The sequence below is a fragment of the Falco peregrinus genome, chromosome 6 (assembly GCF_023634155.1).
Source record: "Falco peregrinus isolate bFalPer1 chromosome 6, bFalPer1.pri, whole genome shotgun sequence".
NCBI lineage: Eukaryota > Metazoa > Chordata > Aves > Falconiformes > Falconidae > Falco > Falco peregrinus.
In genome coordinates this window covers 2044854-2063555 of record NC_073726.1, presented here as the reverse complement: position 1 = coordinate 2063555, position 18702 = coordinate 2044854, and the positions used below count along the sequence as shown (strand labels likewise).

At 43.1% G+C, this 18702-nt stretch overlaps 1 protein-coding gene across 1 annotated transcript in view; it reads left to right on the top strand.

Moving 5' to 3' along the window:
• The window catches only part of LAMB4 (laminin subunit beta 4), a 44964-nt gene that overhangs the window by 16594 nt on the left and 9668 nt on the right, over positions 1-18702 (top strand). The window contains exons 13-27 of the mRNA XM_055807578.1: positions 438-588; positions 1529-1660; positions 2417-2602; positions 3798-3919; positions 4626-4746; positions 5732-5909; positions 7275-7418; positions 7645-7876; positions 9445-9602; positions 11186-11410; positions 12547-12767; positions 13961-14057; positions 14409-14784; positions 15151-15311; positions 18437-18642. Coding sequence (XP_055663553.1) covers positions 438-588; positions 1529-1660; positions 2417-2602; positions 3798-3919; positions 4626-4746; positions 5732-5909; positions 7275-7418; positions 7645-7876; positions 9445-9602; positions 11186-11410; positions 12547-12767; positions 13961-14057; positions 14409-14784; positions 15151-15311; positions 18437-18642 — 2710 coding nt within the window. The remainder of the gene's footprint in view (positions 1-437; positions 589-1528; positions 1661-2416; positions 2603-3797; positions 3920-4625; positions 4747-5731; positions 5910-7274; positions 7419-7644; positions 7877-9444; positions 9603-11185; positions 11411-12546; positions 12768-13960; positions 14058-14408; positions 14785-15150; positions 15312-18436; positions 18643-18702) is intronic.

Sequence of the window (18702 nt, the reverse complement as noted above, 5' to 3'; positions counted from 1 at the left end):
GAGTGTAAGTATATGAAAACTATCATGTTGCATCAAATTAAAGGTCATTCTGATCTCATGTCCTGCCTCCGAAATTACAGGTGCTTAACAGCAGTGATAGATACAGTAATAGATATAGAAACAGATACAAGAAATGGATACAGGAACAGATAGTAATGGATGCTCAGTAAACAAAAGGATCTGTGCTTCAGGTATGGAATGGACAGAGAAAAACAAAACATGTCATATCTCCTAAGCGATGAAAAAATAGCACTGAATAAACCCAGCATCACAAATGGAGCGGGTGGGTGGTAGGAAGAAGTTTGGTACGGGAGGCAATCCAATAATGGAAGAAACGAAGGGAATCTGAATCAAGGGTGGAGCTGAGCTGCTCTTGTGCTGTGAGGACCCAGCCATGCCACACTCTGACCTCCTCCCTTTACCAACTCTCATCCTAGGTGCTCACCAAAGGACGGGCAGTGCAAGTGTCTTCCCAACATCGTTAGCCGCCAGTGTAATGAGCCAGCCCCAGGCTACTTCTTTTTACCCCTGGATTACTATATTTATGAAGCTGAGCTTGCAAAGCCCCTTTCTGGCTCTGCACCCTTGGTACGTAGTTGGCTTTTTAGGTGTTGTACTGAGAGGGAATACATACAGTGGTGGCACAAGAGCTGAGGCTGAGGTGAGGAGCCCTTGCCTGGGGAGCAGCCGGAGTGGCTCTTTAGCAGGAAGATGCAAAGCTAGTCCCTTGACTGTCCCCAGTTCATTCTTGTTCCTCACAGACGTGACTGTCCCATAACTGTGGCTGTTCCCAAGGGTCAGTTGCTACAGTATTCTGTGACCTGCAAAGCTGTCCTAGCTGCTCCTCACGAACAGGCTGGTCTAGCATGAATTGGAGAAATTAATTTAATTATTTAAATTAGAGGAAAATGTTTGAGTTGCCAACAGCTATCATGAACTGTGATATTTCTGGGGATCTCCAACAGGGGAAGAATAAAATTCCTCTCTGCTCCATTGGACTCACTCCTGCTGCCTTATATAATGGCACTGACTGCAGCCCAATTTCCTCAAGAATTTGGCATCCATTTATAGTGTTTTTAAAAAAAATTAATTTCTTTTTTTTTTCTCCTTGACATGGAGGTAGTTGCTCCCCATGCAGAGTACAAGTCTGGAATGCATCTTTTCTGCTGTCTATGTTTTCACTAACATTTCTTCTCTGATGTGTTGTTCAGGAGCTGTAGAGAAGAAGTAAGAAAAAATGTTTATTTGCAGGTCATATCCGCAAATATTTAGCTATAAACACAACCAGTAATCATTCTACAGTCCAATAATTAAATGGAAAACAGATGTCTGGGACATAGCTTATGAGGAAGTACAAGTTAATTTTAAGGGATTGAGGAAAAGGATTTCTAGCAGCTGCTGGGCCATAGCTTAGAGTTTTGCCCAGCAGAGAACAGAGCTTGTTTTAAGAATGTGGATTTTCATTTAGCTGCTTACCTACCCATCAAAATTGCTCAGACCGTGCTGCCCCGCTCTCGTTACTTCATAGGTTAAACCAAGCACTCTTCCACGGTGTGACATCTACTTCCAGAAACAAGGCTATGAGTTCATGATTGAAAATGGAAAGATTGTGTTAAACAGGAGCAAGAAACGTAGCATAAGAAAATCTGGACTGGAACAGGTAAATTGGTACTTGAATAGTTACTGAAGATTACACCAAATAGTAAAATTTTATTTTGCAACAGAGGTCAATGAAATGTCTGAGCACGTGGAATTTGCAGTTCCAGACATTACAATCCTGACACAAATTAAATCAATTTTTTTGGTACACAGTTGGGCCAGGCACTCCATAATTCACACAGACAGATTTGGTATGCTATGTCCAGTGCCATTGTAGTCTCGGGTTCAATTAAATGTTTAGAAGAGAAGAGCCCCCATGAAAGGTAAAATCTGTTCTATGTTTGTTTTGCTTGCAAGATGCCTCCAATATTTTCTGCTTTCCAACAAGTTTACCAAGACATTAACTTAGAACCTACTGCATTTAAATGCTGTCAGCTTTGTAGTTTTAAGTATTGATACTTATTTATTCATCTTATAATGAAAAGTCCAGCCACATATGAAATAAAGCTTAATTTGTTTAAAGTTTGCAATGTAAATGCTTGGAGATGCCAAATATGCAGAGATGAATGGGTTATTCCAGTCGCTCCTGCTGCTGTTCTTGCAAAGCTACAGGAAGCTTTTATTATATGCGACCCTAAACATCATACATTTGGGAGAGTTCTTAGATTGTTGAACTCGAGCTTGTTCTGAAAATGGGGTTGACTGATGGCCAAAATAAGTAAACAACAAGGCAAAAATATTTCCTTTCTCTTTTCTGAGTTTGTTTTTTTGTAATTTGGCTCTGTGCGTTGTTGAAAATGTCACTATGACTTTGCAGGGTGTGATGCAATTTGGACAGGACGCGGCTGTGACGGTGGTTTTCAGACAGCCCAGCGCCGGCCGGTCTGTCACATGGACAGGACCTGGCTTTGCCCGCATTCCTAGCGGAGCTGGGCTGAGATTTGCCATCAACAACATTCCCTTTGCTATGGATTTTGATATCACGATTCGTTATGAGCCTGAGGTATTTGTGATGTCTTGTGTGTCTTGTGCTGTTGTGATAAATGCAGGGTCTATTTGGTCAATAATAGGAACACAGCAACTTGTCCCGCTCCTTAGATTTAAAATTAAAATAGGTCACCTTTTCATCCTTATCAGCCAAGCAACATGCCCTCCACTGATCCCCTTAACCCTTTCCACACAAATCTGAAAAATCAGCACTATAAGTGTTTTCTAAGCATCAGCCAAGATTTCATCTTCTGGAGTTCCTCTTTTGGTACCTTTGCTTGGACTGGACTTTTGTGCACAAATCAGACACATGCAAAATGCAGCTCCTTTTAGATAGACATCCTGTATTTCTAGCTGGGATTTTCTGGGCAGGAAAATGTGCACAGGCAGGAGCAATCTGATAGATACTTATCCAGGTTTTGCATTTATTAGATATTTGCGACATTCAGCTTCTCAGTTGCTCAGGCTGTGCTGAGGTGCGTGAAAATTGTAGGAAAATAGCCAAAGTCGTATTTGTTGCTTGAGCAAAATGTCTCAATGATGAAGACATGTCTGGGGAAATCTGTTAGCCTAAATTTGGTTAAACCCATGTCTGCACCCCTGTCTTCAAAAATCCAGGCAAGTGTTTTCTCGGTACCAGTGTTTGTACATGCCTTGCTCTTTTTGCTTTGCAGCTACCTGGGACAATCCCACCGCTTGAGGTCCTCTTTCTGTCTGTTGTGCTCTATTCTCTTACTGTCATTCTGAGGCAAACAAAACCCCCTGTGAGAACAATTTTGCAGTAGGCTGGTTTGATGTAGCTTTTTTCTTCTAAGGGTTAGCTTAAACAGCTGAATTTTAAAGACTTTGTAGTAAAAGTCTTTTATGTTTGTTATTCCTTATTAGATACAAGAGGCAGATAATAAAGGGTATCTCCGGAACAACACTGTGCTGAGAAAGGAAACAACTCCAATGACTTAACAGAGCTGTTTCCATTTGCACCAGCTGAGGTCCCATTTCTGTCTCTGTTCTTCAATTAGCCATTGCAAATACAACACATTTTTCACAAATAACTTTTTTTTTTTTTTTCAGTCCTGTAAAGAACAAAGAGAAAATCTGTTTTGTGTATTGCAGTGTGGAATCATTCAGATGGCTTTCATTAGCCCTGGCAAGGAGAAAGTGGGTTTTCCAGATATGAAAAATGATCAGAATTTTGTGTCCTTTGTTTATAGTCCTTGGAAGACTGGCTAGCAAGTGTTGCTGTTCAGCCTGTTGGTATTTTGTCAAGTCAACACTGCAAAACCAAGGGCCTTTCACAGGAGCCACATGTGTTGCCTCTCCCAGCTACGAAGAGGTCTGACTATTCCTGTCTTTTTGCCTGTAGATTTTCTGTGTTCAGATCCTTTACTGGAGTGCTGCAGAGTGATAAATGTATGAGAAAGTGGGAACGTTAGGAACACATTGTGGCCTTTCATGTTGCTGTCACACCACAATACTATGTAGGCTCTAAGGAAGAGTCTGATGCTCCAGTCCTCAGCCCGGCAAAGGCTTGCCCAAGCCAGAAGAGCAGCCTGAGATCCTGCTGGGGCTAGTCATTGCTTTGGTAAAGATCCAGCTGCAGGTGTTTCAATATAAGAAAGGAAATACTGACTTAGAGTCACTGTCCTAGCCTATTTTCAAAACTAGCTTTTCAGCTTGAACCTATGGAAAGAGTAGAGAGGGACCAAGAGGATGTGACCAGTTTCGGTCAAACAGGGCAGGAAAGGACAAATATGAACCATGAGTTGCAAACTCCTCTGCTTGAAGTAGTAAAACCTGCCATTTTCAGTTTAATCTCACCAAGTTTAAATCGTGCCTGGTGAATCATCCAGGCATGAGTCGTGCAGCTTTCCCAAAGCCTGCAAGCAGCGGGGCTGGGTGGGCTCCCGGCAGCAGCAGGGCTTGCTCTGGGCTGTAGGTGTTAGGATGCAGGCACAGAGGGAAGCGAGAGCTCCCAGCATCCTGTAAACTTGCCTTGTCCTGACTCCTGCCTATAACTGTGCTTTATTTCTGCTGAACAGGATTGCACTTTTGCAAACTACAGTCTGCCTGGAGCCAGGAACAGAATATTCTGTGGATGTGTATTTTTCTCAGCCCTCTGCCTCTGACCCAAAAGTGAAATCTTTCATCTTGATTGACTCGGTGAGTAGTTCTGTCACAATTCCCTTGAGGCTGTGCCTATACCAGTGTGATTTATTTATTTATTTATTTTTACTCCAGATACTTCAAAATAATTTATAATGTCTTTTAACAGAAATTCAGGGAAGTGTGCTTCTGCTTACCTCTGTTGGCACTGTGTTTGCATATTTTTGTATGGAAAGACAGGATTGTTACTGTTTTAATTTTCATGGAGAAATACCAAAACAGCTCATCAAGTTATATTTGTTGCATATGTTAATAATCAGAGTATTTATCCCTATCTGTTGCTCATTTATTATGAGCACACTCCACATATGCTGACAACATGCTGTGGTCAGGGGTATAATAAATTTATGCAGTCCTTCATCACTTAGTTTTTTTAAAAATCTCTGTAATTTGTCTAAATCTAATTTTAAAATCATGGATATATTTAAAGATTACATTGGAAAAGTAAAATTACTTCTGTACTTTCCCAGAAATTGGGTGCAGACATCTCCCAAGTTTCCACCAAGTCAGGAGCTGGGTGTTAGTTTTGGGTCCTTCTCTTGAGAAAAATATTTTTAAGTCCATTACTCTAATTTCTTCTGTAGAACTGGACCTGACAAGGGCTGGCCATACTTGGACATAGACCCTTCAGATGATTTTTCTCTGTCTTGGTAATATAAGTAAAAAAAAAAAGCCAGATACTGGTTTTGGAATCATCAAGATGTCACCTCTTAGAAGCAAAACCAGTTCTGAGCATATATCTGTCTTATTATAATCTTATTCTTTTATATACAGAGTCTCTTTTATTTGAAGAACTCAGGGAATGTCTAGACCTTCAGAATAAATGTGAATTTAGATGACCAAGCAGCACAACAGCAGATTTGGAAACGTAGTGCTCTGGGCCTCTGTCCTTGCAATGCAGAGCACAGTAAGAGAATGTGGGAAATTCTGGTTTTCAGTATATCTAAGCAAAAGTATTTTCTTTTCCCTTTTAATGCCAAAGCTTGGACTTATTCCCAGAATTGGCTCCGTGGAGAACTTATGCAGTGAAAAGGATTTAGATGAGTACCAGAAGTATCACTGTATTGAAATTGCATCAGAAGTTGGACCTCATGTCCTGCCTGAAGCATGCACACGGCTCATAGTGAGCATGTCAGCTCGTATTCACAACGGCGCCGTTGGTAAGGAGCAGCCTGCACAGGCAGCTCTTTTGGACAGTTACTGGTTTTCCCTTGAGTTTATAGAATATGTTGACTGGAGAGCTCCCAGCCCATGGTGGTGTAGGTAAGTGAGGCCAATCAGCATGTGGTATGTATGGACATGCAGGATACGTCCCCTGAACCCTGAGTGCTCTGCAAACACCTTTTGGTGGCATGGCTCTTGGGCTCCATCACACCTGATGAGCTTCATGGAGCAGCAAGATGGGGACCACGGCAGTGCTCATGTGTTTTCTGAACAGCATTTCAGTCAGATGCGGCTTCACCAGATAGCCAAAGCAGTAACTTTCCTACTTTTCTTGCTGCTGTAAAATGACAGAGGAGTTTTCAAGCCCCCTCCCTGGATGCTGCAGGCCAGCTAAATGCCCTGATAGGAATCCAGGCATGCTGGCACACAAGCTGATGGGCTGGAAAAGATTCACCAAGAAAACCTTGGAGGTGTCCTGGCAAGAGGGTGGTGGGAGATGGGGTTTGAAGCCTCAGGCAGTCTTGTGGACCCACTGTGGAAAGGGCAGCTGGGCTCGGTGGCTTAGGAGACTTACCTGGTGTTGGGGCCAGAGAAATGGAACTTCTCTGCACTTCCAGTAACAGGAGGGGCCTTCCTGGACAACTTTGGTGGCCAGCTCCTTCCAGGGAGACTTGACTCCAATGGGCCTGATAGTATTTGCTTGGTTTGGGCTATTTTTAGAAGGACCAATGCCTTGCTCACACAGCACGTGATGTGCTCATGGCTCTATAGGCACAGACCCTGCTCATTTAAGTTTGGGCTGTGCTGAACTCCCCACTAGTTCGATTCCCATAGTGATGGGACTCTCCCAATGAAACATGGCGCTTGGCTTTCTAGCGTTGACATCTGAGCATCCTAGACAAACACCCTCTGTGGGTTAGCAGACCAGGTTCATTCAACGAATTAGTCCAAGGTGTCCAGAAAGCAGCAAACAATACACAGGTGCAGGCTGTCTAAGTACTACTTGCAGGTTATGTCCAGTGCTGCAGCTAGACATAGATTTATAGCAAACCTTTCTAAACTTCAGGATATCTCCATTTTGGATCTACGTTTTGCTATGCCCTCTTCTGCCCTATCCCAAATATGCACTGAAGGTGATGCCCTGAAAGTGGCAGCTCCAACACCGAGACTTGTGCTAGTGCCTGATACACCATCACCGGTGATGCTACAGCATCAAATAATCCAAGCTATGGCCATCAGTGGTTAGGGAACCCCGATAAGAGTAATCAAGCTCTTTCTTTCCCATGTTTAAGTGCAAGCTTACGAAGGCAGTCACACTCCCTTATAACCAAACCTGTTTTCATTTTCTTTCCCCTTGGCAGCATGTAAGTGCAATCCCCAAGGGTCACTCAACGCCAGCTGCAGTAAACTGGGAGGACAATGTCAGTGCAAAGCCAACGTTGTGGGACGCTGCTGTGACACCTGCTCTGCGGGCAGCTATGGCTTCGGCTTCCACGGCTGCTACGGTGAGTACTTGGCAGCTAGCACCAGTGCCAGTATCTGGCTCTTCATGCATACCCCGATTTTTTTAGGGCTTTGGATCCATGATTATGTGTGAAGCAATATGAAAAATGTTTCCACAAATAATGGATTTTCCATGCCTGCTGTTCGCGCTGCCTTTGAGCAGTCTCAGCGATGAGTAGGGTTGTGGGAATAACTTCAGGACACATCTCTGCTTTTGGTGTTTTCCAGAATGTGAGTGCCACCCGCAAGGCTCACTGAGCTCGCTGTGTGACCAGGTGACAGGGCAGTGCTCCTGCCGCCGGGAGGTGGATGGTCAGCGCTGCAGCCGATGTCTGGCTGGGTATTTTGGATTTCCCCACTGCCGTCCTTGCCTGTGTAACGGCTATGCAGAGTTTTGCGACCCGTTGACTGGAGAGTGCCTGAACTGCCGTGGGTTTACGGCTGGAAGCCACTGTGAAAGGTAAGTTGATGGACAGTGCTGCAAAGCTCACCCAAACACTGGTGCTCTTTGAAATGCCTGTGTTGCTGGAGGCCCACCTACAATGCCGTGAATGCATTGCTGACCTTAACCAGAAACACGTACCTAAGCTCAATATTAAACTGGGTGTAGCTGCTGAATGGCAGGTACCTATGTCAGGTTTGACAAATGCCTGTGGGGGGACTGCGGGCATGGCACGCAGACAGCATTGCAGTGGGCTCTCTGAAAGAATGCATTTGAGACATGGGTGCCATGGCACCATGGGGTTGGAGACATGTGCAAAGCACTGTGTATGAGATCCGCTGACTCCTGCTAGCTTTTACATTGCCAAGAGACTAACCTCGTGCTGAATACTCATTTTAATACCTGCAGTTATCTCTGAGGAGCTTAAATAAACACGTACTGTTTTCTGGTCATATTAGTTCCATACAACCAGCAAATCACTTTTCCCATGTGTTCCAGCTCTGTTCAAAACAGTGCTGCTCTTTTTTATTTTATACAGTGGCGACAGCATCAGAGCTCAACATGGATGTCAGAGTTAAATTCTTTAGCTGTTTAGTTTGGCTAGACTGTACCTTGTAATTCACTTTTAGTATTTCCCCATGAAACCTACTGAGGTTTTCTTGCAGTGCTTTTGGACGATACAGCCTTCGGCTATTGTGCTTGTAGGCGGCAAATATATTAAAATTGGGAGACTGAACTACTTGTTGCCCTGTGCCTCTACAGGAGCTCCACACCCCAGGGCAAGGATAATTGAATAGCCAAGACTTTTAGCCTGGCTTGTGTACATAGAGAGAACTGTGCTCCCATTTGTCATAGTAAAGCAGATCAAAGACAGAGGATGCTTCAGAAGGTGCTGTGTTGCTACAGCTGCAGGGCTACAGGGTGCTGGGATGCAGAGGTGGTGGTGACAGATGGGATGGCAGGGGTAGCTGAGCCCCCAGAGCTCCCTGCCTGTATGGGTAACAGGACAGCCACCACTGCCTTGAAACAGCCGTCACCCCACGCTTGCAGAACATGTCAGACAGAGCATGGCTGACTTCAAAATATATGCTGCATCTAAAACATGCAATATTCTCCGAGTGCTCTGAATGAATCGTTGCTTTTTTGCCCATGCCAGGACTTTCCAATGTCGTCCGAAACACTTTGTGTGTGTGTATGGAAATAGATGAATGTGTGTGGTTATAGGTGAATATGCAGAATTTTTACATGGCAGCTTTAAGCTGTCTATGCAGAGCATGTGTGGTATGTCATATGCATATATTATAATTTAGAATAAAATTGTTCCAGAGTAGGTGAAAGTCTTCAGAAATATTCTTTGAAAAGAAAGGATATGCTTTTTCTTTTTGCTCCAAATTTTGGGAATACAGCTCTGATTTTCCACTTTAGAACATCTTTGAAGCTCAGTATATCTGTAACCAGTTAATGGGGATAGTATTACAATGACCTGGAGTGTTAAATTAATTATACATACATTACATTGGTTCAGCTGAGGGGACTGAAAAGAGTACTTGACAATTTCTTCTGCTTTGTGTTGACTGCTTTGACAGGTGTGTGGATGGCTATTATGGAAACCCTCTGAACGGAGAACCCTGCCGCCCATGCATGTGCCCAGGGGCACCTACAAGCAACAGGTATTTCGCACATTCCTGTTACCAGGACTCCCAGTCTGCACAACTGGTCTGCAATTGTCTCGAGGGATATTCAGGTACAAAGCAAAATAAGGACTTGTTTTGATTCTTTTAAAATTAACATAAGAGAGAAAAATGACCATCCTCAGCTTATCCTCTGTTCAGAAATGACAAGTGAGGTAATGGTAATGGCATAGGTAAGGAAAGTTAACACTCAAATTTACTGAAATTATGTGAGGAAGTCCTGACTGAGAAGAGTAGGGATTATGCAATTAGTGTTTGAAGAAGGGAATCATCTGTATGGATACAGTGAAGCCATTAGTCTGTTGAAATTCTCTGAAAACCTCCTCCTTTCCAGGGGCAGTACATTAACCTGATGGGGAGAGGGGGGAAAACTGTAGTTGCTCCTTACCTCTGAAAAACAAGCATTGGAAATTCAAATCAGAAAGAACAGGACATCAAAAAGACCCAATAAAATTTCCTAATCAGAAAAAAAATCTTTCTTCATATAGAGGAATCTAGCTTTGATGTTATGCCCAAAAGTGACTGTTTCACCATTCAGATGGTCACTTTAGAAATGAAGTTCCCATCCTCAGTTGTCTCGTATACAGATGTTTTTGCAGCAAACTGATGCCTCGCTTCCTAAGATCCCGTTGTCGTAGCTTGAATTTCTGCAGGGAAACCTGAAGGTATTTCCCTCCCCCGGGGCATTAGAAAGGTCTCCATTGATGGAAGCAATCCCTAATGGGAAACGCTGCCAAAACCTAAACCAATGGTGTCATCTTTACTTAGGCCAGGTTCCTTTATAAGTCAAGAGCAGTTTTGCTTGAGTAATTGCTGTAGGACCAAAATGATCCTTGTTGGTACTCACCCAGGGAACTTCTCTCCTCACAAACCACTGCAGTTCTTAGTTCTGGACTATCCTCCTCCTGCTCCCTCCTGACAAGGCTCTTGGTCACCTCCGTGGCACTGGGCTCACTTCTTCAGAGGCTGTTAAAGGCTGTGGTCCTGAAGACCATGGTGAAGGAGTAGTGTCCTTGGTTGAGGATGAGCCAGTGAATGAGGTCGCAGCAACACCAACTCAGAAGGGTTTCTGAGATGCAGAGAGGATAGCACTCCAGTCATGGCAGGCATTGGGATGGCATGCAGAAGTAATTGCAATGCCAGCAAGCGAGGACAGTGTCCCAGAGCTGGTATATCCTCCTGAGGGTCCTCCACTGGGTTATGGAAAGGAGGGAAGGTCTGCTGGACTCTGTGTTCCTCCAGGAAAGGGCAGCCCACACCTTCCCATGCTGGTGTTGGGGTGAAGGGCCCAGGGAAAATCCTGCAAATATGGCCAGTCCTCACCACTGCCATTGAAAGGACTTCACTGGAAAAAGATATTTGGAGGTATTGTGTGAGGGGGTACCTGTTTACTCCTATTTCCTCGATAAAAACGGCATGGGATGATGAAAGTGCATTTCCATCAGATTTCAGTGTGGGACGTGTAATTTAAACTGACCGTAGGATTGAAGGGCAACAGTCTCAGACTGGTGGATCTTTTCCATTGGAAACGTGCGTTTGAACAGACAATCTGAATCCTTTAACAGTATTACATGGAAATTACATGTTTCACTTGAATTCCCATCAGCCAGCAAATATTTTTACCTTCCTCCAACAGGCAGTCAGTGTGATGAGTGTCCTAGTGGGTTCTACAAAAACCCAGGCAGCCCCAGGCTTGACTGTGCACCATGTCCCTGCAATAACAACATCGATCTGACAGACCCAGAGTCCTGTAACAGGGTCACCGGGGAATGCACCAAGTGTTTACACAACACCCATGGAGCAAACTGCCAGTTCTGCAAACCAGGGTATTTTGGCTCAGCCCTCGATCAAAATTGTCAAAGTAAGTAAGCAACAGCATTGCAACCGTGTATTACTACCCAGAAAAGTTCTCAAGTAATTAGGCTACAGGGAGAGGTTAGCCCTTGGAGGGACAGTAAAACTAAAGCAGATCAATGGAGCAAAACATGATGAGAATATCAAATACATTTCTATGTGTACCAAATAGATATCTATCAGTGACACAAATAACTGTTAATGTGGCATCTATTAAATTCTTTGTCGCCCAAGTCTTGCTAAATCTCATACTGCATATCACTTCTAGGAAATACTAATTTGTGAAATGTAATCAGTACTCTGTTAGAAAAATAAATGTGTGTTCAGCCCATTCAGGAAGGGATCAAAAGTAAAGGACTCAAAGATAACTGTTTATCCATGTTGCTGGCTGATGCCAACTAAGCAATGCTCAGTTAACCAGATGATCCCTTGCTGAGCTCCCTGCCTTACCAGTTGTTTTCATTAAGTGGCTAGAATGAGTCTGTTCAGGCAATTTAATAGACTCCATGAGGACAGTCAGTAATTCAGCACTTTAACAGAAAGCCAGGAGTGTTTAAAAAAAAAAAAAAAAACAAAACAAAACAGCAAGGCATGAGTTTTTTCCCAACACTTCTCAAAGACACAAATTTTCACAAATGTGCCTGACTGAGGGTCTAATTTCTACAGGCCAGACAGTTATAAGTATTTTCAAGAAACTCTTCCTGGGAATCTCTAAAATACAGTTCAAACCCATGTCTTGTGCATTCTTGGAAGATGTCCGCTAGAAATGGTTAAGCAAGGACTTTTGGCTCCTCACAAGGAAGGCTTCTTATCTTATTTGGCTTACTGGAGTTTCCCACACTGCATAGTGCCTACTGTAAAACAGCTTCTCCTTACCTAGCATATTTAACATTTCATTTTAATAAGATCCAAAATTCACTACGCCTTAATTTTTCTTGCCTGTGTTAAGTGCTGAATGTTCCCAGTAAGTTTGCTCAAAGCAACATATAAGCTATTATGGAAACATAAGTAAACTATATGAGATCAAAAATGCGTTCAAGGTTACTAGGAGTAAACCAACAGCATGGGCTTTATATGCAGCTCTGATTGTCCATCCGCTGTCTATATGCTCATCTGCTGTAGCAGTTGTCCTTCTTTTTCCAGGGTGCATGTGCAATCCAGCGGGTGTTCACCCTGCCATGTGCCCCGGGGGAGATGCAGCCTGTCTGTGTGACCCAGCCACTGGAGCTTGCCCTTGCCTGCCCAACGTGGTAGGCGCGACATGTGACCAGTGTGCCTCTGGCTACTGGGACCTGGCTAGTGGAAAAGGATGTCAGATCTGTGACTGTGATCCAAAAAACTCCCAAAGCAACCAGTGCAACCAGGCAAGAAAATTACTCTGCTTTCCAGGAACTGGGGTGGTGGTGTTCTGGCATGGCACAGCGGGGACCCTCTTATAAATGAGGATAGTTGTCTGTCAGGCTCTCTGAAAACAAAAAGTCTTTGGAAGTTTGCAGTTGGTGCCATCACACTTGGAGTCATTGTATCAAACGTGCTGTTCTGGTAATGTGGCTCTGCTTGTAAACAATTTCTCTTTGTCTATGTGTTTCTTTGTCATGTGGATCTAAGAAAACGTCACACAGGAAAAAATGGCCTTGTAAGTATATGTATAGGGAAGAAGGAAGTCCAGGCTTGGACCTGAGGGTCTCATGAGTACTTTTTAAAGTGTTTATTTTTATAAAAGTAGCAGCTGTGGCCATTACAGGAATCATGCCTCATCTATCAGACTGCTAGAGTAGCTTTTCACATCTTCGTTTCCTGTGCATGTTTTAGGGCTAGAATGTAGAAAAAATAATACAGCATTTCAGAACAGAGAGGTGGAGTTGTGGTCCCATGGAGTCAACAGCAATTTTGCTATTGACTTTAGAGCACCAGGAGCTTATCCCAAGTTCTTGCTGATGTGCTTTCACATTTTCCTTTCAATGTGCTTTCTGTTTGTTCAAGTTTATTTAGCAGACTTATTATTTTTCCTAGCAAACGTAGCTTTTAACTTCAAAGAACTACTACTGCTGTTCTGAGCTGTACCAGTTATCAGAGCTATAATTCCCTGCAGTGTAATTTAGCAGCTGAATTCCAAAATAAATTTTCTAGGACAATGTGCATAATGTACCCTCAGAGTTTTCAGTTACAGTTATATCATGTCGTTAAAAGTTGAAATGCGAAGGTGAGTACTTTGCTCATTCATCTGTTTTGCAAAGGAAAAGCATCCTCTTTTCAATCATAGTCAGAGGATGAGTTCTTGAAGAACATCTCTAGACTGGAACATACAAAGTCTTTCATATTAGTAAAGCAGAGCCACCTCTCAAAGTCCACTTTGTTTTCACAGCCTTCAGGAAGAAGACAGGAAGCATGGGCCAATACTGTGTAAACCATGGTGTTCAAATACCATGTGCGAGCAGGATCAGTGCAGTCCCCACACAGCTATATAAGTCACAGGGAGAAAAAGAAACACAGTAAATAATGTATATCCAGCCATATGGCTCTGCAGGAAGCTATTTAATCCTAACTGTCTTTACAGCTTACAGGCCAGTGCCCGTGTAAGCTAGGTTACGGCGGAAGACGTTGCAATGAATGTGAGGATAATTACTTTGGCAATCCCCAGACGCATTGCATTTGTAAGTATTACGAAGTGGGGACAACTGGATTAGAAACTGCTTCAAAAGAAGCATTTACTTTTTATATTCATAGGGGAGGTGGGACATGCATCTAAAGAAGCAGGCTTTCATACATTTGTGTGCATGAAATGGTTAAAAGTGTTCATATTATTTATTTGTATTGTTCCTTCTATGGTTATGATGGGACGGTGGAAGTTAGAGATGAAGCAGAGGCGTTAGCCAGGCAATCCACTTTGCTCTACCATTTCAAACGCTGGCTTGCATTTATTGTCTTGAAGTGCATGATTGTACCTTTTGCATGTCCCATGGAAAAGGAACAACTGGATTTAACTTGCTGTCCCTTTCTTGCAGCGTGTGAATGTAACCTGGAGGGAACCAGCCAGCCCAAGTGTGACAAAGCCACTGGCACGTGTAACTGCCGTGCTGGTGTCACTGGCCAGTTTTGCGACCGGTGTGGCCGCGGCTTTGAGAAAAACTTTCCCTCTTGCCGTCAGTGTCATCTTTGTTTTCATCAGTGGGACACTGAAATTACTACCCTTGGTCAGACTGTTCAGGGGTTAATGAGGTTTGCTGCAAATCTCGACGATAAAGGAGGACGAATGGCCATCTGTGACATGCGCTTCAAAGCCTTTGAAGATGCCATTTCTGAAATTGAAAGAATTTTGAGACATCCTGTTCTTTCACTGGAGGCCCTCTCAGGCATCAAGAATTTTCAGGGCTATATTCAGTAAGGGCTCAGCTGCTCCTGAAAAAATCCTTGGCTGAGAAAGCAGTCTTCCCCCGGGCTCCACCAGCCATCCTTAGACATAAAGTCCTGCTTCTGAGAGCACACAGATGCTGGACTCCTAAGTCGCTGTTTTCAATAAATCTGTGAACAAAATAATCCTTATATATATTATTTGTCCCTCACAGCCGTATAATTAAATGCTGGAATTTTCCAGTTCATCCTAAGGGTTTTCTAAATAAGCCATTACAAGTAAATGTTTCTGTTCATTTAGAAATTTCTCTCTTGTCCTCTAAAATATTGTGTATATCAGTTCTAGTTTAAAACCAATCTGGTCTGACTTCTGCTTAACTGCCATTTCCCTCTCAGACAAAAAGTTGCACAAATGGATCCCCTTCACAGTACACCGTATGAGTTTCCTGACCTTAACAAGAACATAGAAGACATTGGAGAAGAAGCTGACCTAGTGTATGAACTTCTACAGCAGAAAATACATCTGCATCAAAGTTTTAATTACTTGAACCTCAAAGGTAAGGCAGCCAGCAATTAATTGAAATAGGTGAACAATTTCTGTGAAAATTCAGAATGTTTTTCTCACCATTGAACCTTAGAAAACTAGAATCTAGGGATCTTTGAAATGTTGTATGGCAGCACAAAAATACAAATACTAACAACACTTTATACTGATTTTCCAAACTTGCATTTATGTTAAAATGCCATGATTTCTACCATCCTAAATTTCAGATGCATGTGCTGGGGTCACGTCAATCAGAAGTCTTATGAATCCCAATGTTTAGATGGAGATTTAAAAGCCACCCAGTTTGACACGGATCATACGGTAGAACAGCAAAGGATTTTTTCCCCACTTATGACTTCTCTTGCTCTTAGCAATACTTTAAAGAATGTTGTACAGCAATGGGGTTTGTTTAATTAAAGCAGAGAGTCATAGTGCAACTTCTTAGTGTTCCCATGGGAATATACTTGACTTTATGTAGTAAGGAACTAGCTCTCCATCATCAAAATATATGACATCAGAACTGTGTTCCTTGGCATTTTTGAAAGAATTACACTGTCTGTGCTTGAGCTAAGTATAGTCTCCATCAGCTGCTAATAGCAGTAATGACAATGTCACAGACTGGCTTCTGGAGAAGGACGGGAATATATGGCAGGAGACTGTCAGCAGTATACTCTCCAAAGAGACAGCTGCCAAGATACGAACCCCCATAAAACAAGATATGCACCACAGAAGACACAAGCTACAGGCATTCCCATTTACAGTTCCTGTGTTTCGTTTGGGCAAGAAAAAGATTGGCCTAGGCAAGATCAAAAAAAAAAAAATAAAGGGAGGAAAAGTCTAAAGGATACAAAGCTGAGGGAAAGGAAGAAGGGATACAGAGGGATTAATTAAGATTTAGGGCTTCCCTGCCCTGTTGTACTTGGAAGCGCCCCTGGGGCCAGCTCTTCCACTCAGGTCCCTGCGAGAGCGGTCAGTGCAGCTCTCCCAGGCTCCACTTCCCAATCGAACTGAGTCGTGCACTCTGAGAAAGGCAGCAAGGCAAAGAAACAACAGACCCCAGGGAGGTCAGTGGATGCACAGCTGAAGCATCCATGGTGCTGTCTGGTCACGTTCCAAACCCACTTCATCTTTCAGCCTCCAGAGATGGATAAACAGCCCTATAAAAAGCACACGGGGGTGTGGGGAGGGGAAGACCTTGAGTTTAAGCTGAATTTCTGGTTGGGGCCACAAATATTCATTGGTCCTGCTACCAGGCATCTAACAGCACAGAAATAACATTTCCCTCAAGATTACTAACTTCTCTGATATCCGGGAAGAAGCCTTTCTCCCTTACCTCATCTTCATTTTGGGACCAGCAGCACATCCTGGGTCTGGCTCTGTCTGCTTTTTCATCTCTCTCTTTTTTGGGGGGTGGGTGGGTTGTTTTTTGGGTTGGTTTTTTTTTTGTCCTCGGGTAGAGCAAGATGTGGCCATGTTCACCATCTGTGGCACATTTGACACTTGTGCCCTAGACACACTTGGGAAATGGGCTCCTCCCTCCCTCCCTTTGCAAAGGATCAGGACTCAGACTCCTCACAGGTGTGCATTCAGCCGGCTGACCTGGAAACATCAATATCTAATGATGTATTAAAATCACTGGAAAAAACAGGACACAAGTGTCCTTGAAAGAACGCCTTTATGAGATCTCATTAAATTACGGCTTTCCAGCCTTTGCAGCCACTGTGGTATGGTAATGCTGTGAGTACAGCTTCCTAGGCTGTAAATCAAGCCTGTGCTAAGATGCTATATTTAATGTAAAGGAACCTGGAAGCTCTACAGCTCTGTCACAAACCAAGTGTGAAAAATGCATTTGGGCCACTTAAGGGAGAGCTGAACCACTGTAAAATATTCCTGCAATGGAACTGTTGCACTGAAAACAGTCTCTGGCTTAGATATGGAGTTACAGCAGCCTCTTGCCAGGTATTTTGTATTCGGAACTAACTTTAAACTGTACATTTTTTCCAAGAGTTACAAGATAAAATAAATAGCCTTGGTTCCACACAATAGCTAAACATTGTTCAGCTTCAGTCAAAGCAAGGCCCCAAGGGCTTTAGAACCTGATTCAAAGCATGCAGGACTTGATGAGTGCCTTGTCATTGACTTCAACTAGTAACTGAGTCAGTTACCAGCACAAAGAGGGATGTTAATAAATGACCTCTAATGCTTTTTCACTGCCAACACATCAGTTCTGGCTCATTGCCCATACTGGAGATTTGGGGACAACTTGGGTTCTCTGGAGATCTGGGAAGCCCCAACAGCAGCAGCTTTAAATTATGTGTTTTGCAAAATGCCTGAGCCTTTTCCTTAGGCTATTAATATGTACTATTCTCCAACCCTTTTGAGTATGCTGAAGGGAAAGCTTACACTAAGCAAACAAGAAAGACTCTTGCTGGAAAGTATTTTTTGCCTGGTCTACAAGCTTATCAAGGAAATTTTGGGTTTTTTTTAAATACGTCAACCCTGAAATTGGATTTTCCAGATCCAAAGAAAACTCATAAATTCCCATTTGTAATCTAAATTTTGGGCTCAGTTTAGCAGACCATTTAACTTTTGCATGGTATGCTGAACAGACAGGACAAATGCTTTCCTGACTCACAATCAGAGAGCTGATAATTTCATAGGTTTTGCAACTGGCAGAAACAGTTCTCCTGCCTAAACTTCAAAACAGCATAAATGATAGGAACTTTATCAGATTGACAATGGCAGCAATGCATGAGCTACTGACAAATGCAGATCAGTAGCAGTTTGTGTTATTAATGGGATCCCCTTCCTACTTTTGTGTCTTCCATTGGCTTCTCATACAACTTGGACTCTGAAGAATGACATGGGATCCACTGTATTTGCATCTAGTTTAGGAGGTTTTATGAATATCAAACATGATTCCTGTTAAGAGTCCTGTTTGGCAGCTGGCTGAGTAAAGGATTAAAAAGCTTGACTGAGGAAATGACAGCTCCTGTCCCTCCCTGCTGTCCCAAATCAAACACCAGTGACAACAAACTGAATCGCCTGTCACTCACCGTTTGTCCAAATTCAGGTAGATACGTGAATTAAATGCAACCAAAACACAGTTGGTACTAAACCCTACTTCTGTTGCTACAGAGGCTGTCAGCAACATTAGGAAAGACTTTGAAGTATCATTGCTGGCAGAACAGGAGACCAGTGGGACAACCCCTGTTGTAAGGGACTCAGAGTACACCAGGAACCATTCACTGGCTATGTTGGGCCATCAGGCCTTGAAAGCAAGCAATGTTCTGGAACAGCTCAAGATGATCAAGAGCCCCAACATCCAAAACTTGACTGAAAAGGTAGGCACTGTGAATTTTGAATGGGAGCTAAACAAAAATCTTTTTTTTTTTTTTTTTATG